General features: G+C 52.6%; 1 protein-coding gene across 2 annotated transcripts in view; it reads left to right on the top strand.

The window, feature by feature from the left end:
• The window catches only part of SSBP3 (single stranded DNA binding protein 3), a 130,933-nt gene that overhangs the window by 88,592 nt on the left and 21,799 nt on the right, over positions 1-20,542 (top strand). The window contains exons 3-6 of one of the 2 annotated variants that reach the window (XM_011926343.1): positions 12,283-12,363; positions 13,246-13,305; positions 18,496-18,562; positions 18,664-18,740. In XM_011926343.1, coding sequence (XP_011781733.1) covers positions 12,283-12,363; positions 13,246-13,305; positions 18,496-18,562; positions 18,664-18,740 — 285 coding nt within the window. The remainder of the gene's footprint in view (positions 1-12,282; positions 12,364-13,245; positions 13,306-18,495; positions 18,563-18,663; positions 18,741-20,542) is intronic. The other variant, XM_011926344.1, reaches the window with a different exon arrangement.

Raw genomic sequence — 20,542 nt, 5'->3', positions numbered from 1 at the left:
ATGGCAGATGGGAAATCCGACAAGCGCTCCTTCCCAGAGGCTGGCATCTGGTCATTCCTCCCTTCAGCACACATTCATAAGCCACGGCTTTCTGCCCAGCCCCGCTGGGCTCCCAGGGTTGGGAGGCAGGGCAGCCTCTGGCCCCCATGCGGTCATAGTCCACAGGGCAGACCTAGGCTCAGCTAACCAAAGGTGAGCATGTGGCTCATTCTCCTCTGTCAGGTGCTTTTCCTATCAGTGGTGCCCCTTCATTAGAAGAATGAAGTCAGAGCTCTTCGTGGTCTCGCCCTTCTACCCTCGTCCCACTGTTGGACCAGCTATTGTTCCACAGGACAAGCACCAGAGCTGCTGGCTCTCAGACCTGGCCTCTGCCCCTCCATCAGTCTACTGGGGAGTTCTACGGGCTGCAGCCTTCTCCTCTCCCCTTCTTGAAACTTCTTCCCTCTCAGGTCACTTTTATTCAAGAAGACTTCGACAAAGTCTTGCCCTTTCCTTGTCTCAAGGTCAAAAAAGGTTGTGCCCAACATGTGTTAATCTAGTTAAGTTCCTCTTCGCTAGGTTAATTGTAGTAGCCAATCCCGAGGAACTTACTGTGGAGTTGTAGAAAATGTCCAAGAGCTTAGAAACTTCAGTCTGTTTTGGGAAGTAGCTTTACCTTCCTGGACCACAGTGTCCCCACCTGTAAATGCAGCAGTGTTAGAGAGCGTGGATGTGAGAGTCCAGTGGTGAGCAGAAGAGACCTGGCCCCTGTCTTCTGGGCCATCAAGGGCTTTGGGGACAAAAGAAATGGGGGACTACTTCTCGGGCCAGATGACTCTGGTGGAGTTTACTGAAGAGTACCCAGTATCAGGTGGGGTTTCTTTTGTTGAGGGGCTTGCTTCCAACCCCAAGAGCAGTTCAGATTAGGACAGCTTATGTGTTGTAGGCAAGAGGGGTAGCTCCCTCGGCTAATAAGCTCCCTGTGTGGGGTAATAAGGAGGGCTGAGCCAAAGAAAGGCGGTTCCTGACGGATTCCATGACGCGGGGCAGATTCTGAGCCACAGCTTGGTGTAATAACAGCTACCCTTGGTGAGGGCTGAACTAAGTACTTGACTCCTGATATCTCAGTTAGATAGTTCTCTGTGAGACAGGTAGGGTGGCTGCATTTTACAAGGGAGATAAATAAAGTTTCAGAGGGAACTATACGCCAGGCTCCAAGCCCCATGAATCTGGGGCTTTTCCAGCAGCACTACAGAGCTGCTTCTCATTTTCCGCCAAGTTTGCCAGGTATTGTTGCACCTGCCTGTGTGACCGTGAGCCTGACCTCCCAAACCTGTGTCTCCCAGAGTCCTGGTTCTTTCCCTGCTCCATCCTGTTGCTTCATCTTAACAGAGGAAGGAGGAAGAGGTCTTGGGCCATTCCCGAAGCTTCTCAGGGAAGAAGAGACATGAAAAACCACCCAGTCATCCAGGGGGCTGCAGGACTAAAAGGGAAAAAAGTTGGCAGACTTTGCTGTTTCATCCTTAGCCCTCTTCTGCTCAGTGGGCAACTGGGGTTGAATTAGGGGCATTCTGGATTTGTGGTTTCTAAGGCCCTGCAGCCCCCCTTCCTAGTTGGATATGATGAATCATTACTTTTTGGAACTGTCTGGGGTGAAGGGACAGGGCAGGAAGGCTGTGTGCACCCGTGTGTCTGGAGAGCTTCAAGTAGAGCAGGAATTCTCTGGGTGGATGAGGCAGTGCCTTTTTAATATGCACCTCACCTTCGCTGTGTTGTCGTGATTAACAGTGGAGCCTGAGCAGTGGCGGAGGCCGGCGGGCAGGAGTGGAATGTGTCTTTGCAGCACTATCCATTTTTAGAGCAAAAGGAAATCTTTTCTGGGGGGAGAGGATCAGTTTGGCAAGGCCACATTCACCCCATGTTCCAGAGGACTGGAGTGGGTCTGGATTCCGGGTCCATCTCTTCCTCCCCAGGTTTGTCTTTCCTGTACACGTAGAGGTCAGGGAGAGAGAGGGGTGCTGTCTGGACTCTCCTCCGGGGCACAGGATTCCCAACTTTTTTGCCAGCATTAAAGGCTGAGAGATGGGCATGATGGCCCATGCCTGTAGTCCCACCCACTTGGGAGGCTGAGGTGGGAGGATTGCTTGAGCTCAGGAGTTAGAGGCCAGCCTGAACAACATAGCAAGACCCTGTCTCTAATTTTTTTTTTTTAGTAGAGCTGGCTGTGCAGGACTGGGATGTGACTTAGGGCAGCAGGTAGGATGGAAGGAACCACTCACAGATGGGGATCTAATAGGCTTCCAACTTGAGAGAGTGCATAGAAACATCTTTGGAAAGGAACAGAATAGATATGTGATTCCCAAGATACAGATCGCAGTGCCATTTCCTTGATCAAGACCCCAGACGTTAGTATCCTTCTCCTTGGCCTGGGTGGTCCCATCCCCACCATCTTGTGCATAAAGTCCTGTAGAACCACACCCAAGCCTGCCTTTGGGCTGCATAAATGCCATCCTCGCAGTCCAGAATCCCCTTCCTTTTCTCTGCCAGGAGACACCTGTTCATTCTGCAAGTCCCACCTAAATGTGACTGTTCTGTGGTCACTGCTTCCTCCTCTCCAGTGCACTGGTACTTCTGCCTCTGTTAAAGTGTTGCACCCTGGTCTCACTGGCCAGCCTGGAGCTCTTTAGGGAAGGGCAGAATACTGCTTGTTCACGTGTCTCCAGCATTTAGCTCAGGGTAGTGGGACCTAGTGCCCGGTTAGAGAGACTGCTAGGTAGAGGTGGGCTCTGCCCATGTGTTCTGGATATTGAGCCGTGTTCTTGAAAAGAGTGCCCCGTTGTATGGATACACGTGGACATACACGGAGAATCTCCTGCAGGAAGACCCTCCTTAAGCATTTAGTGGCTGGAGGCAAAGTCGTGTCTCTTATACCCTGCCCCTTCCCAACCACAGCCATTCGAGGTGGAGCCTTTTCCTGCCTGAGATGACCCCAGAGAATCCAATTCTTCGTGAATTCACACCACAGGAAGGGTCATAACAGTTTGAACCTGCCAAAAGAACTCAAGGCTGGGATTCAAGCTCCCAGAATATTTGTGTTGGCAAACAAGGGAAGGGCTTCTTCCCCAGCACTGTGGCAAGAATGAAATTGGGGAGACCATCAGCAAGGAGGGTTGTGACCAGCTAGCTGGGCGTGAGCGCTGGATTTTGTGTTCCGATGATGCACTATCACTGTGTTCACGAGCAGTGGCCAAGAGACCCAGGGCTCATTGATTGGCGAGCATGGAAGGTGTTGGTGTGGCAGCCAAGTTCATGTGTGCCGACGCCTGGCCAGTGGTCGTTCTCTTTGTCCTAAGTGGCATACATCTTGGCTCTGATGATTAATGCCTTAATGTCGCTACAGTTCAGTTTTCCCCCTTTGTAAAATGGGGTTAACTTTTGTTTCATTTGCCTTACAAGAGAAATGTGAGGTTAGAATAAAAGTGCAGCACTGTTTTGTTTTTCCTTGAGAATTAAAGAAGACTCCAGTTTTTTCCCTCTTCGGTCTTGGGGACCATCACCCAAATCAGGGGTCTGCAGACTTTTTCTGTGAAGGGACAGCTAGGAAATATTTTAGACTTTGTGAGCCATCAGGTGTTTGTAAGCAGCCGTGGACAGAACACGAGTGAGGGTGGCTGTGTTCCAACAAAACTATATTTGCACTGTGTTCCAATAAAACTTTATTTACATTGTATTCTAATTGAACTTAATTTCTTTTTTTTTTTTTTTTTTTGAACTTAATTTCTTTTTTTTTTTTTTTTTTTTGAGGTGGAGTCTGGCTGTGTCGCCCAGGCTAGAGTGCAGTGGCGTGATCTCCGCTCACTGCAAGCTCCGCCTCCCGGGTTCCCGCCATTCTCCCGCCTCAGCCTCCGAGTAGCTGGGACTACAGGCGCCCGCCACCACGCCCGGCTAATTTTTTATATTTTAATAGAGATGGGGTTTCACCATGTTAGCCAAGATGGTCTCGATCTCCTGACCTCGTGATCCGCCCGCCTCGGCCTCCCAAAGTGCTGGGATTACAGGCTTGAGCCATCGCGCCTGGCCTGAACTTAATTTCTAAGAACAGGTAGCAGGCTAGTTTGGCTCTTGAGCTGACTGTAGCTCAGCCTGGTGGCTGTGCTCTTGGGGTCTTTGTGCTGCAGCCAAGACCAGCCTTCGCCCTGGTATGCAGCTTAGTGTGAGGGACCCAGCCTAGACTTTGGAAGCAGGTTGGACCTGGAACCAGTCCAGTGAGCTCACATCTCTGAGGCTCAGTCGTCCTATCTGTATCATGGCAGTCGCAGTCCAAGTGCTGGAGAAAGGCGCCGGCGAGCAGTGTGTGGAGGAGCTACGCGTTAGGTTTTGAACACCACCTATACTTTTCATTTGCCATATTTCCTCCCTTTGTTTGGGAAACCATCACTTGCTGATTCTTTTCCTCCAGGAGGCAAGTGAGCTTCATGCCTGGTGAGCAGAGCCTTCACTGAGCACCCCCTGTACATGCCTCAGCAGGGCTGTCCAGGGAAGCCAGATTCCTAATGGTGCAAACCCTGCACCCTCGCTGTCTGCTCAGTGCTGCCATGGCTCCTTGGAGAGACTGCTGGGAGGAAGGGAGGTCAGCTGGGGCCTTTGCTCACATGGAAATCGATGAACCATTTGCTCACCTTTGCGAGGAGTAGAACCTTGGTGGCTGTAAGGATCCCTGGTATTTATGCAGAAGTGACTATAAAGGGGAGATGCGGTACATTCCTGCTTTCTCCAATTCGTAACTTCCCCACTGTCCCAGGAAGATGGTCCACACCATTGCCAGACCTCTAAACCCAGCCCCCTCCTTGTCCTCTCCCCACAGAGGGCCATTGATTGTCATGGGCTCTTCTTCTGGGTAGCCAGGAGTCCCACCTGACTGTGAGCTCTCGGAGACCATGCAGAAGCCCGGGCAGTTGTTCCACTGCTGTGTGGCCCAGCTCAGCCCCCTGAGGACCCACCTACCATGCATGTGCCAGGCCCACACTGGGTGTGCAGGCGGGCAACTTAGTCACCTTCTACCCTCAAGTTGGTGTCTCAGCCCCAGCTCTGGCCTGTAAACACACACACTCATACACACCCTACACACACACACACCCTTCACACACACCCCTCTCCAAGCCATGCCAAGTTCATTCCCATGGGTTGAAACGAGGAAATAAGTTTTCCTCCAAAGAGCTGCATGTAAAATTGACTTGCTTTCCCTTCCTTCCCTTGTCTGGTGGTCAGCTTCCCTCTCCTCGGGGGCTGTGGGTGTGGCAGACCATGGTGACAGATTCCGGATGTCCGTGGCACCTGAGCACACCTTGGCCTTCTCCCCAGACTGAGCTTATAGCATTTTCTGTCAGTATTTGTGACCAAGGAGCAAATTGGATTGTCTGTCAAGTGCCTTTTGCTGTGTGTAATTATTGTAATTTTATATTCACTCAATTAAAGTGACACACCTAACAGGCAGATTACACAGGCCACCAGTCCCGCAGGTCCTCTGTGTCCCGCTGCTGGTCGAGAAAACCCACTCCTTCAGCCTCTGCAGACCAGTGGCCAGTGTCCTAGGAGTCAGGAGGGACGAGGATGTGTGGAGTGTTTTATCTCTTAACAACCTAAAACCTCAAGTCCCCTTTCCCCAGCAGCCATCTGTGAAGACAAAAGGCAGATTTGGCTGGGTGGTAATGGCTTCTGTCTGGGTAGCTGTCAGCAGTTTACAGAGAACTTTCATAGCTTTCGTGACCCGTGAGAGAATCATAGCCTATACTCCCCACCTCGCTTTAGGGATGTGCTGCCCAAGACCCAGGGCGACAAGGCTAGGACTCCAGGCCCAGTGCTTTTTGGGTTTTTGGGACCAGTGCCCTCATTACAGGTCACAGCCTGTCCTCACATATGCCCCTCCCAGGCATGCTCTGAACCCAGAGAGCCAGGACTTTAGTCTCAGCTTTGTTTCTCTGCAAGCTCGTGATTTCTAGACAGGTGTAGGCAGATTTGAGGACTATGGGTGGCATTTGAGGAAGAAGCAGTGAGTTTGGGAAATATTTGACTTAACACATAGTTTATTTTCTCCTTAAAAAAAATTGATATAGGTTTATTTTGTTCTTGTTGTTGTGTTTTGTTTTGTGGTTTTTTTTTGTTTGTGTGTTTTTTTATTTTTTATTTTTTGAGACAGGTTTCACTATCACCCAGGCTAGAGTGCAGTGGCATGATCACAGCTCACTGCAGCCTCCACCTCCCTGGCTCAAGGGATCATCCTACCTCTGTCTCCTGAGTAACTGGGACCACAGGCACACAACACCACAACTAGCTAGCTTTTGTATTTTTTTTTATAGAGGCGGAGTTTTGCCATACTGTCCAGGCTGGTCTCGAACTCCTGGGCTCAAGCAATCCTCCCACCTCGGCCTCCCAAAGTGCGGGATTACAAGTGTAAGCCACTGTGCCCAGCCTGTTTTGTTTTAGTTTGGTTTTTTGGTTTTATCTTTAAGGAGCTATCCTCCATCCAGCTCCAAGAATCTAGCTCAGAAGACCAACTTCGTCACCCTTTTGGTAGTAATTTTTCTTCCTGGTTCGTATGAGCCCCAGAGTGTTAGACGTGCCTGCCCAGGGGCTTGTTGGGTCTTGCCCCTTGCCCATGCCAGTGTGGCCCCTGCTGCCTCAGCCCTGCTGCTCTGCTTGGGCCCTGCCCCGAGGTACCTGCGGGGTGAGCAGCCCAGCCTGGAGGGGTCCACATGGCATCCCCAGATATGGAGTAAGGAAATGCTCCGTGTTCAGAGAGCACTTGAAGGGCTGGAGCAGGAAAGGCTTCGTGAAAAAGGATATATGGCCTTCAGCAGACCTGGCGAGGTGAGGCCAGACGTCAAGCTCCTGCTTTCCTTGTAAAGGGCAGGTGAGTGGCCACAGGAGCAGGAGGATGGGGACCAGGACTGGGGACCCTGTGTGCCTCGCACTGCCAGCTGTGCCACAGCCCTGCGGTGTTTGTGGAATAGTCCTTGTTTCCTTTATGAGGGCAGTGAGGCTCAGAGCCATTGGGAAACCAGACTCTTGGAATGAACCAGAGGAGCTGGGATTGGATCCCAGGCCTGCATAATGGTGGGCGCTTCCTGTCACACCACAACCCGCCTCTCCAGGACAGCTTCAGATGAAGTGCAGGGACTTAGCTGGAGTGTGCGGGAGGGCTGGGGGTCCTGCTGATGGTTCTGAAATGTTTTTCCGCGGAGTCCTTGAATCCATTTTGCAGTGGGAGTGCTCTGCTCCCCACGGTGTCAATGTGGGTAAAGGCTTTTTCACTAACCATCAGTGTCCACACTTCGGAGTTTTTGTGAAATGGCCCAGTGTTTGCCTCGATCACACCCATAACAGAGCCTCCTGGGCCCTGCCTAAGTGGCTCTCAGGAGCTGCTGGATGGAACACCACCCAGTGCTGAAATTACAGGAGAAAGAATAACAAAGAACTGCGGGAGTTAGTTGTCTCCACTCAGAGATCTTGGGACTGGCTGAGATGGAATAGCGAGTCCATTAATAGGATCCAGGGCAGCTGGAAGGCTGGACAGGAAGTGGGCATGTTTCCTGCCTCCTTTTCCTAGATTCAGGAGCGGGGATTTTCCCCCATGTTGGGGTCTACCCCAGGGCCTCGTCCTGCTGCCATCATCCTGCAGAGGCAGTGCAGTGCAGTGGAAAGAGCTCTGACCCATCAGTGGACCCCAGTTCTCATCCCAGTTCCGGTTGGCTCATGGGGGTACCAGGCCTACATGCTGTGGCCACTCTGGGCCTCAGTTTACCAGTCTGGGAGTGACAGGGAGGTAGGCATTGCCCTCTCTTAGAGCCCCTGGCAGGTTAAGCCAACACTTAAGCTTATTTCTCTCTGTGTCCTCGTTTTTCTCCTTAGCCTGGCAGCTCCTCAGGGCCAGGACGAGCCTAATGTGCCTCTAGACCCCAGCGTGGGGCTGGCTGGGCACATAGGAGGTCAGCACCCGGCATCTCGGTGCTCTCCCAAGTCCTTCAGCCTTGAGTTAATTCCAGTTTGCCCTTTGCTCTCTGCCCTGACAGATGACATGGAGGTGCTACTCTCAGTCTGGTAGAATGGTGGGCTACCCAGGACCCCCTTAGATTCTAGAATCAGACATCAAGGCCTGGCTCTACCATGTAATAGCTATGCGATCCTGGAGTGCCTTTATCTTTCCAAGCCTCGGTTCCTTGGCAGTAAAATGGGGCGATTGATCCCTTACTGCAGGGAGTCCAGGATTAGATGAGCTTATGTAGGTAGAAGCCACACTCCCTGTTATTGTTACTCTCATGGCCCCATTCCACTGATGAGAAAATGGAAATGCAGTCAGGGGCAGAGCCAGGATTCGAACCCAGTTCCTTCCAAACCTTATTTCTTCATCTAAAAGAGATGTGAATGGGAATGTGATGTTGTGAGGAGAGCCCTGGGCTACAGTTAGGAGATGTGGCTCGGATGCCAACTAGATTTCTGTGGTCTTGGAGAGGTCACACCTCTGTCGTGGGCCTCTCTTTTCTCCTCCCCTGCAAATGTTGGAGGAAGGGATGATAGAATCTGTCAAAGCCACTTAACAGGTGGCCCCTGGACAGGTGCCTTTCTCCCTAAGCATCTAGTAAGGAACCACAGCCACCCTAGTCTAGCCTCCGGGGTGCCATCTGCCCTGATCCACCGCATCCCTGGAAGGTTAATTAGGCAGCATCTGCAACCGAAGGCATCCAGCTCCCGTGGAGGGGAGATGGTCTAAATGGAGCTGGGCCTGCTGGCCAAGCAGCCTTCCAGATGCACCCTTTTGGGGTTCCTCAAAAGCTTCCAGCGAGTGGAAGCCTCACCAGAGAGTTGTCCTGCATGGAAAAGCACATCAGTATCATCAGCTTTGAGACTCCCTCTTCCTCTCACCTTCCACCACAGTCCACTCTGCCTGCCTCCTGGGTCTGTTCAGAGTTTGGGGAAGAGAGCGGCCCCTGTCCCATCAAAGGTCAGGGCCCTCAACCTAGATCCTTTTTCACTGTTGTCTTCCTCATGTGTAGCCTTTTGCCCGAGTGGGTAACAAATCCAAAAGAGCACAAAGTCTGTCTTCTCCAAACCTACTTATGGATCTCTTGTTGAGAATGCAGGCTGGGAAGGAAGATGAGACCACTTTTTGTGGCCTAATAAAACACAGGGCAGCAGAGCCCCTGACTCCTCATAGAGATGGGCAGTTCATCTGTCATGTTCTTTGCAGAAGCAAATGCTTCCACAAACAGGGTTCTCCACCCATGAGACTGCTAGGCTATGTGGGGTTCTTCCTGTGATGCCACAGGGTCTTAGGGACACAGCCCAGACACAGGGAACGTAGTGACAGAGCTCCGGGCTGAGTGGAGATAATGGAGACGCAGAGGAACTCTCCATGGATGTGGACGTGGGTGGCCTGTTGGGAAGTGGCAGGCGTTTGGCTCTGTGCCGAGAGGTGGGCAGGCAGAGTCTGTCATTGCCTCACTGCGGGTGGGAGAGGAGCTCTGTGCCCTGGGGAGATGGGCACTGAGCTTTAGCTTGGCCTCTGTCAAGAATGTGGTATCATTTTTCTCCCTAAGTGACTGGCTGGCCTGGGCCAAGATTCCTGGTCCTCATCATTCCAACCCCCTAGCTCCAAGTCAGAGGGAAGACTTCTAGCTGCTGTTCCTGCTCCAGATTTAACAGCTCGCTCCCCACCATTCCCCATGAGCCAGACAGGTTGTGGATCTGGTCTGGGGCCTCCCTGACCAGCCTGGCTTCATCCTTACTGCTTGTCAGCTCTTTTTCTTGAGGCAACTGCGCCAAGAACAAGCTCGTGCCCCCTCAGCTTATCCAGGGACTGGTCACCAGAGTCCCCCAGGGGCGCTTCTGAGGGAGGCGCAGGGGAGGCACACACGCCAGCCTTGCTCTCTGGATCTCAGCAGACCCAGGTTGGAGCACTGGTCCTTTGTAACGGCTGCCATAGATTGAGGCCCCACAGTGTGTGCCACATGCTCTTAGGTGTTTCACATCTGTTTTCTCTAATGGGTCAGTGAGTCAGCCACCTGCCCTCCCTGACCACTGGGCACACAGGTGTGAGGGGCTTGCCCAGAGCCCTGCTGCTCGCCCTGAAGAAGCACTCAGTTACCAGGAAGGGAAGGACGCGAGGGAGGAGGCACTCCCTTCTTGCCAAGAGCCGAGGAACTGACAGGAGGCCTTTCACCCCCTCTTGGCAACTGGACCTCACCCTTGAACCTTCCTCCTCTGTTCTTTTCATATTTCTTTTTTTTGGGGGTTGGCTTCAAATTATCTTGTTTTGTTTACATTACACCCAAGTTTCGTGGTACAAAAGACTTGCAGGTGCAAATATGTCCCGCCTTCATTAACTCCCCTCCCTTTTTAATTTATGTGATTTCAATTTTCCTTCCCTGTACTGTTAATTAGGGGACCCTCTAATCAGTGCCATTATCACAGTGGTATTCATGTTTAGGAAAGCCGCTAAACAAATGCTTGCAAAATTGCTAAATGGCTAATTAATGTCTGTTAATTAAGAAAATTGCTCATGGTAACAAACCATGCCGTTGCTGGCAGCCGCTAGAAAGACACACACTTGTTGAAATTAGTAGCGTGGCAGGTAGGGGAACATCTGCTCCTCGGAGCTTTCCGGAAGTGAGCAGCTCCTCGCTTGGCCAAGAAACTCCCAGGCCTGTCAGCGGCGGTGCCCTCGGGTTCCTGTACAGCCCCCTGCGACATTCTCTGCACACCTCTTCTCTGTGGGCCCACGCCCACCGGCTTGGGCCCGCCCCTCCTCTCCAGTGGGCAGGCGGCTGGCAGCCTGGCTCTGCAGGAGAAGGCCGAGGGGGAACCCTACCTAGGCAGCTCCTCTCTCTTTCTAATTTAGCCACACTCACCCCCTGTGCACATTTTTAATTTTTCTAAAAACCAACTTCTAAAAAACAGCACAGTCATGGGTGGGGAAGAGCGAATGGAGGCCTGTCTCCTCATCCCTGGCATCAGCGTCCCGCGCTGGGTGGGCTGGAACGTGCTTCTGAGGCAGCCCTCTACGCTTACGGACCCATGGTAGGAAAGTCCTTTGGCGTAACCCAGTCTACACACACGTGAATATTTACACACAAAACCAGGGTTCGTGAAAGACACCTGCCTTAAAATACACAAAGCTCTCTGATTTTTTTTTATTACCTCAGATTTTTAAGAAATAATTGTTGCAGCTTGCTACATTGCTGAGTGAGTTTCTACCCATAGTTTGTAACCCCAAGGTTGAAGTGAATTCATCTGCCCATGTCAGCATAGCCCAGGGTTCAGGCGGTGGGGGTGGGGGTCAGCTTGGAACTGAGGTATGGAAAGGACAACCCAGCCACTCGCCCAGCAGGCAGGGGTCCCCACCCTTCATGCACTTCCCCGTCTCCCCACCTCTGCACTGGAACTCTTGGGTTTCAGGGCTGGAGATGGGCATCGGACCCATGGGGTTTCTCATCCCTGCTCTGCCACTGACCAGTTTTGTGGCCATGGCCAAGTTCCTTCATCCCTCGAGACTCAGATTCCTCATCAGTAAAAATGGGAATGAGAAACCCTACCTCCCAGGGCTGCTTTGAAGTGCAGGTGAATTTATGGTGTGCGAGTCTGCGCTGCCCACACCGTGTGGCCCTCACTCACTGTCCCCCACTCCCTGTGTGTTATATCTGTGGTGCCCTTTGCCCCTCCTGCCTCTGTTATTTATCCATCGGTGCCCCTGGCCCTCCTGACCCCAGGAAACCTGTCATCTGGGCATCTCCCTGACACTCGATCAGTCCTGCCTCGAGTCACCCATAGCCGTGTCACTGTCCCCCAGACTGTGAGCTCCTTGAGGGCAGGGCCTTTCCCAATCCTTCCCCACCCCCCACACACGTGGCACCTACATGCTTTGCACCTAGGTCCCCTGTTTCTGTGCGTCACTGTACTCCCTCTGAGCCTGTCTCAACCAACGTATTTAACATGGCAAACTCTGCTCCAAGGGTAGGCTGTGTCCAGGACTGTATTCCCGTGTGCTTTGACAGAGGTGCTTCATTTTTTGTTCTTTCAACCCTCTGTGAATGTATTTATCAGCTTCTCTCGCTCCCGCTCGCCGTTTTACACCATTGAGCCGGTGACCAAAGCAGCAGCTCCACCACCTCCCACCAACCAGAGCCCGCCCCCCGCACGCCCGCCCGCCGCCCACCCTTCGTTTTGGTTTAATTTTTGTTCTTTTAAGCTTCTTCTGCGCTTCTCCATGTGCTGTGATCTATAACCTGCCTCTACTGTCTGGCCTCACAGGGTCCTCCGGGGTCACAGCCCTCGCCGCACGCACAGCCTCCACCTCACAATCCTAGCAGCATGATGGGACCCCACAGTCAGGTAAACGCACCGTGGCGCTCCCGCCCGCCGGGGACGCGGGGCGCGGAGGAAGCAGAGAGCCCGCAGAGGAAAAACAAAAATCAAAATATGCTCTAGCCACTGCCTGCGAGTCTTTATTGACAAATTAAATTTTTTTAGAAATTTCTTTTTTTCTAAAGATAGTCTTCAGTCCTTGGACCTCACACCCAGCTTGGATACAAAACCAAAAGGAAAATATATATATTTCTGTGACCTTGTCAGCGGCCTTTGCGTTTTTGTTTTTTCCTCTCTCACTTTTGGTTTGGTTTTGAGTTTGGTTCACCATTTGTTTGTAACCGAAGCTGCATCCCAAGCCTTTTCTTTGTGCACTCGCGCTGCTGAGAAAGCTTTCCTGCCATTCCCCTGCATTAAGTTAGGGAGCCCGCTGTCTCCTTCCCGTTTCCATGGCGTTTCCCCCCCAGTCCTCGCTCCCATCTCCATCCCTGCTGGTGGTTTCTGTGTGTGTGTGCCTGTGTGCGTGCTCATGTGTCCAGCTTTGTCTGCAGACCCTTAAAATGTTACGTATAAGTCCTTCTTAGCCTTTTATTTGCCCTTACGGAGAGCAGAGGTTTCCTCCTCTGCCCTGCGTTGATTTAACTGTTTTTCCGTGTCTTATGCAAAGTCCCAGCCGCTGCCCTTCCACCCAGAGTAGATCTCCACGAACAAATGTGGAGTCTGGAGACACATTTGTTGTGTGGATCTATCGTTCCCTCTGCCCAAAGGAAGTTTTGCTCAAAGGGAAGAGGCTACCAGGAGAAAGATCACTAGTTATAACAAAACTGGACTTTGTGGAGTGGAGAGCATTTGTGTTTGTCACTGTGCAGTAGGGCAGGCTGTCACTGAACTAATTCCCTATAATTGCAGCCTTTTATGTCACCGCGATACGCAGGCGGCCCCAGGCCCCCGATCAGAATGGGAAACCAGGTACTGTACCTTTTCATGTTCTCTCTCCCCTCCTTCAGCCATCCTTGGCCCCAGGTGGACTTTGACACAAAATGAAAGTTGAGGGAAAGGATTGAGGGGTGGAGGGACAGGTTTAACGTGGCTGGTAGCTTACTTAGCTGTTCCCCAGAGAGGGCCCCACGTCCCCGCTGTGCCCATGGTGCAGTAGTTCACCTGCCCCTCCAGATGGCCTTTGGACAGTCCATTCTGGAGTTCAGAAGGTGGCGGCAGATGGAGCCAAGGCGCATCTGGGATTGCAGGGTTTCGGCTATTCTAGAGAAGATGGTAATGCCCTGCCCCTCCCTTCCACCCCCTTCTTGGAAGAGGGTCTTCCTCCTTAATGAAGTTAATTGACAATGTGCATTTTTTCCTGGAAGCTTTTGAGAATTGCCAAGGCTGGTAAATATAATCCTGCTATTAGGGGGGGAAATGGCCCGTAGGAATGCTTAGATCAGGAGCCTGGATGCAGCAGAGCAGGAGATTTGTGAGTTTTTCAGCAATGTCTGCCTGCTTCCCAGACCCAACTCAAAACAAGAAAGGATTTGTTCATGTAATTAGAAAAGGAGTCTGATTATGGGGAGGGCCTTTTGCCTGGGGTCATATGCCTTTCGCTGGCCCATTAGGGTTGGCAATTCTAGGTGGTCTGGAGAAATCAGCCCCCTTGCCACCCTCCCTGGTTAAGGGCAGGAGAGGAGTTGCAGAAGTAAATATGAATAGATGCCTCTTTTGAGGATAGACAGACTTAAAAATTTCAAGAAATATCAGGGAAATTTTATGCCCCAGTTTTTTTAAACAGAGTTATTTCAGTGACTTTGCAAAAGCCCTTCAAAAAAATCTGACAGCAGTGCCAGCGCACCCAGCCCCTGTTGCCTTTGGAACTGGGAGTTTAGTCACCAGCTAAATTGGCATTGTCGGAGTGTGATGCTTTTCATTCTCAGGGCTCTACAAGAAGGCTCCTGAGTGAGGTAATCCAGGCACTATGGAGAGATGATCATAACCAGGGGTCTCCAAGTGTCTTTTTTTTTTTTTAACCGGAGTCTCGCTGTCTCCCAGGCTGGAGTGCAGTGGTGCGATCTCTATTCAGTGCAACCTCCGCCTCCTGGGTTCAAGCAGTTCTCCTGCCTCAGCCACCCAAGTAACTGGGATTATAGGTGTGCACCGCCACACCTAGCTAATTTTTGTATTTATAATAGAGACAGGGTTTCACCATGTTGGCCAGGCTGGTCTCAAACTCCTGACTTCATGTGATCTGCCTGCCTTGCCCTCCCACAGTGCTGGGATTACTGGCATGAGCCACCGTGCCTGGCCAGCTCTCCAGTTTTAATGTTAAATTGCCTATCGGGTTCCCATCTTTTTTTTTCTTTTCTTTTTTTTTTTTCCTCCAAAAGTCCTTCCTTTTCTATTTTCTCTGACATGAAGGGGACAAATTTGGACAGGAGGAATTAGAGACGCAGCTTTTTGAGCAAAAGAAGGGGTCCCTGGATACATCACAGATGAGGAAACAAAAGGTCAGAGTGGAGGAGTGACTTCCCTAAGTGAGCTGGGCTGGAGTTGATCTTGGTTCCAGCCCAGGGCTTATTGTACTCCACCCCACCCCATTCATCAGCTTTCACAGATGTAAGATTGCTGCCCCCATCTGTGTTTTTAACCCATCACCACTGGGCCTGCTTTGCCGTGGCACATAGGGGCCCCAGCAGCAGCCTTCCCACCAGCCCACCCAGGAGCTCTTCTTGGTCCAAATTGGCCTTGCCAGGGAGAGAGGAGCTACTTCCTTATCATAATTGTGGCCTTTCTTCCGGCAATTAAAGGATATGGAGAAAGGGATGTGTATATTTCTACTCAGCAACTAAGCATGAGCAACCACTCGAGAGCAAATTGGGGATAAATCCATCATCTGTACTTTCCATTACACACCAGTTTTCCCAACCTCCCTGCCACCCCCTAGTAGAAATCTACACTGGGGCTGGGCGTGGTGGCTCATGCATATAATCCTAGCACTTTGGGAGGCTCAGGCAGGTGGATCACTTGAGATCAGGAGTTCGAGATCGGCCTGGCCAACGTGGTGAAACCCTGTCTCTACTAAAAATCCAAAAATTAGCCAGGCATGATGGCGTGTGCCTGTAATCCCAGCTCTCCGGGAGACTGAGGCAGGAGAATCACTGGGACCTAGGAGTTGGAGGCTGCGGTGAGCCAAATTTGCGCCATTGCACTGCAGCTTGGGTGACAGAGCGAGACTCCGTCTCAAAAAAAAAAAAAGCCTACTCTGGTTTTCCAGTTCCCTTTGACCTCAAGAAATTTTTATCCTCCAAAGAGGGATGTGCCCCTTCCACAGGTATTGTCCCTGGGGGTTTCTTGAAGAGTGTCCTCATCAGGGCTGCCAGTTAACAGAAGTCCTGTGCCACCCGAGTTAGCTCAGTTCTCTCCTGTGATGAGTGGAGGGAGCAGAGACTAGAGGACTTGCCGGGGCTCACAGGCCATTATGAATGTGCCTTCTGGGTGAGGGGAGTGAGAAGGGCCCTTAGGGGAACAAGAAGCAAAGGGTCAATGACGTGGCCTCAGGGTCCTCAGTGACTCGGCCTGCCTCCTGTCTGCCTCCCTGGCTAGAGGCTGTGCATGGAGAGTTGTTGTTTTTTCAAGTGCGGGTGGTTGGATGGGTGGTGACGGTGGAGTTCAGCCGGGTTTAGGAGAGAGTGGCTGGAATCCAGGGTTGTCAGAGAGCCCTCCCACACACATCTCGGCGGAGCTCCCACCTGGCAGGCTGGCTGTGCTGGCGGGGCAGGTGAGACAGCACGCGGATGCAGCAGGGATTTGTCCGTTTCCTGGGCAGATGCTTCCTGTGCCTTGCCCCACACGCAGTGCTGTAGGAGAAGAGCTGGCCTCTGTCCAGGAGCCCCAGAGCAACTCGGTCCCCTGTAGGCCCCAAGGGTGTGTGCACAGCGTGTAATTATGGCCCCATATACGAGCTGTTGTTTTTCCTCCTTAAGTTTGAGGGCTTCAGCCCTCTCAGGGTGAGACCCCTTTCCTTGGTGATTGCACAGCTTCTTTCCCTGATAGAAGAGGCCCAGACTGTCTGTCCCTGTCTCAGGGTCACCTCAGTGAGGGATGCGACCTCCAGGCCTCCTCTGAGCCTCTGGACAGCCAAGCTTTGCCCCTGGAGTTCCGATACGTAAGAGGGTTAGAGGAACCCACGGAGGAACTTTCTCCAAGAATTGGTGGTCGGTACTGGGCTACCTGGAGAGAGTGACTGCCAAGCCCCACGGCTGCACTGTCAGGGTTGGATAAGGTGGTCCTGCACTGGGTAACTCATGACCCTGATGGTCCCCCATCCACCTCCGCGTCCTGGGATCCTGCAGTCCAGACAGCCTTAGAGGCGGGCCTTCCTGAGTCACCAGGACTCTATAAAAACCACAAACCCCCAGTGGGCAGACACTAACCAGCCAAGTGATTCAGAGCTGGGGAACCTGGGGCCAGGAAACAGGGCTGGGAGACAGTGAGAGGCCGGAACAACTAAAATCCAGGGATTGGAAAGACACTGAGCCCCCCCAGGCAGACGGAAACAGCAGGTGCTAATTGCCACTTTGTGGGCCAGGCGCAGAGGCTCACACCTGTAATCCCAGCATTTTGGGAGGCTGAGACAGGAGGATTACTTGAGCCTAGGAGTTTAATAGGAGTCTAGGCAACATAGTGAGACCCCATCAATACAAAAAATTTAAAAATTAGCCAGGTGTGACAGCGCGTGCCTGTAGTCCCAGCTCTTGGGATGGCTGAGGCAGGAGGATTGCTTGAGCCTAGGAGTTTGAGGCTGCAGTGAGCTATGATCACACTACTGCACTCCAGCCTGGGCAACAGAGCAAGAGACTCTGTCTTAAAAAACAAAACAAAACAAAAACCAATTCTACTTCGTGAACGTTAGACACTCCCTGGGCCCTCACACAGTCCTCTCGCACCTTAACCACACCCACCTGCTCCCCTGTTCTGTTCTGAAGCTGGGGAAATCAGTGACAGTCTGTCCCTTCGCTTTCCACCACCTCTTTCCAAAACCGGTTTGGAGTTCACCATTGAGCTCAAGGCAGAGGAGCTCCCCACTCAACCTCCCCCACAGCAGCACAGCCTGGGCTGGGGGCCCTTGAGGACAGACCCCTGTCACAGATGCCCAGCCTTTGAGCAGCACTGGCACCTGCCAATAGGGAAAGATGACCAGCCATCACCAAAGGCTTTTCCTCTCAAAGGCAAAGGCTGGTATTTAGCCCTAAGGGATGAGGTCCTAGAAACAAAGTTCCCCCAGCAAATCCTACTCTGTTTTTCCAGTTGCAGCTGAAATAACTTCAGTCTCAAGTAAATCGCTTTTAATAGGTTTTCACAGCGGGTGGGCCAAGTGTTCACCCAGGAAACCTGTGGCCCCCGCGTTTATTTTCTCATTAGCAACCACACCAGCACCGCCGATGGCCCCAGCTCCGGAGCCGGGTTCTCGTGCAGTACCCCTGCCCCTCTCCTAGTGACCACCTCTCCCACCCCGGGGCTGGGTGGCATTCCATATTGTAGAAGCTGATGGGATATAACCTGGGTGCTACTTGGCTCTGCAACCTGTGACTGGGATTCCTCAGGCCTGTGACCTCAGTTTCCCCATCTCAAACCTAAAATCCTCCTCATCCTCTGTTCCCCTTTAAACAGGGCTTCCCACAGTGATAGGATTTTAGGTAGTGGGTGTCTCAGTCCCCGTAATTTGGAAGTAGAGCTAAAATGAGGTGTGTCTCTGTGAGACAAAGGCAAGATGGGATTTGGGCAGAAGGAGGGGGAGTGGGCACTGCTGCCTCTGAGAACAAGGTGGTCGGTGCTGCAGCCAGAGCAAGACCTAGAGAATTTGGTCCCCTGCCTCATTTCAGAGCTCTCATAGGTACCCAGACTCCCTACCCCAAGACAGCAGGACGAGGTGACGGTTTCCCTCCCACAGAGCCCCCTAAACAATGACATGGTTTTAGCTAACACCAGTTCAAGCTGACGGGTAGGCCTGGGGTGACCTTCTCCCGTCGGCAGGTAGCAGAAGTGGTCTCAGGGAGGCCATGAGTGGCCCCACGTGGTCAGGTGGGGAACTGGGTGGGACAGGTAGATGCCTCTCCCCATGTCCAGCAGCTCCGGAGCAACTGCTCAGCTTGTGTCTTGCATCTCTTTCAGCCTCCAGGAGGAGTTCCTGGGACACAGCCATTGCTGCCCAATTCCATGGATCCCACACGACAACAAGGTAGAGAGGGCAGCGTGGGCCTAGGGTGGCTGGGGATGCCAGGAGGGGCTCCTCCTCCCTCGACTCCTGCCACCCCATGGCACGCCTCCTCTCTCACGCAGGCCACCCCAACATGGGAGGATCAATGCAGAGAATGAACCCTCCCCGAGGCATGGGGCCCATGGGTCCTGGCCCACAGGTAACCACCGCCTGTCTGTCCGTCTGTCTCCCTGGCCATCTCTGTGCACCCGCCTTCTCTCCTCTTTCCATGCTGTCAGTCTCCCACATCTCTCAGTTCGCAGGGGTGAGAGGAAGGGCATGGCCATATCCCCTGCTCCTGTCCCCTTCTGTGGCAGGCTGGCCTCACGCGCTGCCCAGGGTAGCCCCTCGCGGATGACAGGCAGAGTTGAGGCCCCTCTCCCCCAGGGAGCTAGGAAAAAGGGGACAGCTGAGGCCTTCTAGTTGGCAGACCCTTTTGGGGTGCAGTATCCTATCATGGGGTCTGAAGGGCAGGGAGCTCCTGAACCCCAGAGCTGCCTCCCCTGGGTGAGGTAGACTTGAGATGGCTTAGGGCCAGCATTGGTTGTGTCCCAGAGGCGGGGCGGATGAGTGGCCTTCCTAGCTCTGCCTGCAGCTCAGCATGCGTCTGTCCTTGGATGACTCACTTTGACCTCTGTGGGCCCCAGCAGGCCTCAGTTTCCCCACCTGTTAAATGAGGACTGTGTCCATGATTCTCTGATGAGAGGGGGCCACGCTGGCAGGACCCCAGCACCCACTTCAGCCGGGATTCTTTCTGAGCAGAGGGCTCCGCTGCCACAAAGGCAGTTTAGAAGCCATTGGAAGAAAGCATTTCAGGTGCCCTCACGTACCTCTTGCGGTCACAACAAAGTCGTCGCCCCTTGTGGCCAGCTCCGCAACCCCAGGTAGGGGTGTCCAAGAAAAGGTCTGACAGGTGTTCTGCTGTGGAACCATCTTGCTGCTTACCCCCAGCCCTCTGGATGTTTGCATGTGGCTCTGTTTCCTGTAGTAGCCGTGTCAGAGCGTTCGCGATGTTCCACTCGCCCTGGGAATTCTCTAGCCCCTGACTAAAGGAAGCTGGAAATCTGAATAAGGCAAGGGGCTTGTTCTCAGGTGTTCTTTCCCTTCTTTTCTGTTCTGCCTGGAGTCCGCTGCACTGGTCGCTTGCTCAGTTGCATGCAGGTGTTCAGGACTCTCTGGACCCCCTGCACTGGTTTCTGGGTCCCCTGGGGGTGGAGTAGTGCCCTCCCCATTCCCGCCCACATGTGCTCCCTTTTGTAGGGAGAGGCATCTGCCCCACAGAACCACAGCCCTCTGCTCCATCCCAGAATTGTATTCACAGCAAGCCCAAGCCACCGCTTTCTTCTCAGTGGTGATTGGAACATCTGTGGTGGTGAAAGATTTTAGGGAGGTCCTTGTCTTCTGCCAGCCCCATAATCCTAAAAGGAAGCAAGCCCGCAGTAGTCTCAGCTCCAGTACTCTAGTTTTGTTCCTTCCTCAAATCCTCCAAAATTCATGTTTCTGCTAGCTCCTTGTAAGCTACCAGAGTGGCCCCTTCCTGCCTGGCAGACACTTGGAGCTGACCTCTGCAGGGCTGCCTGCCTAGGGAAGGGGGTGGGGGGCAGGGTAGGAGCAGAGCTTCCCCTCTCCTGAGTCAGATGCAGCTCTCGCTCCCCACAGCCTGAGCCGCACAGCAGTCACATTTTATTGGTGTAGAAATCAGCAGTGGCCTTGGATTGTCAGATGTCACGGGGTCTGTGTGACTCAGGAGGATGGAATCTGAGGAGGGAAAATTGAATGCCACCGCCCAGCCCGTGGATTCTGACGCTCAGCAGCTGCATCTGTAAAATGGGAATAAGAACGGTGCCTGACCTGGAGGGCTGCTGGAAGGAGCAGGGTCCAGTGTCCAGTTCCTTTTTTTTTTTCTTTTAGCAGGAATCAAATTCCTTTTTTAATTTTTATTTTTAAAAAATTAAAATATTT

This window comes from Colobus angolensis, unplaced genomic scaffold, assembly GCF_000951035.1.
Source record: "Colobus angolensis palliatus isolate OR3802 unplaced genomic scaffold, Cang.pa_1.0 Scaffold68, whole genome shotgun sequence".
NCBI classification, from domain to species: Eukaryota; Metazoa; Chordata; class Mammalia; order Primates; family Cercopithecidae; genus Colobus; species Colobus angolensis.
Note: the sequence above shows the minus strand (reverse complement) of the source record. Positions and strands in the feature narration are given on the sequence as shown.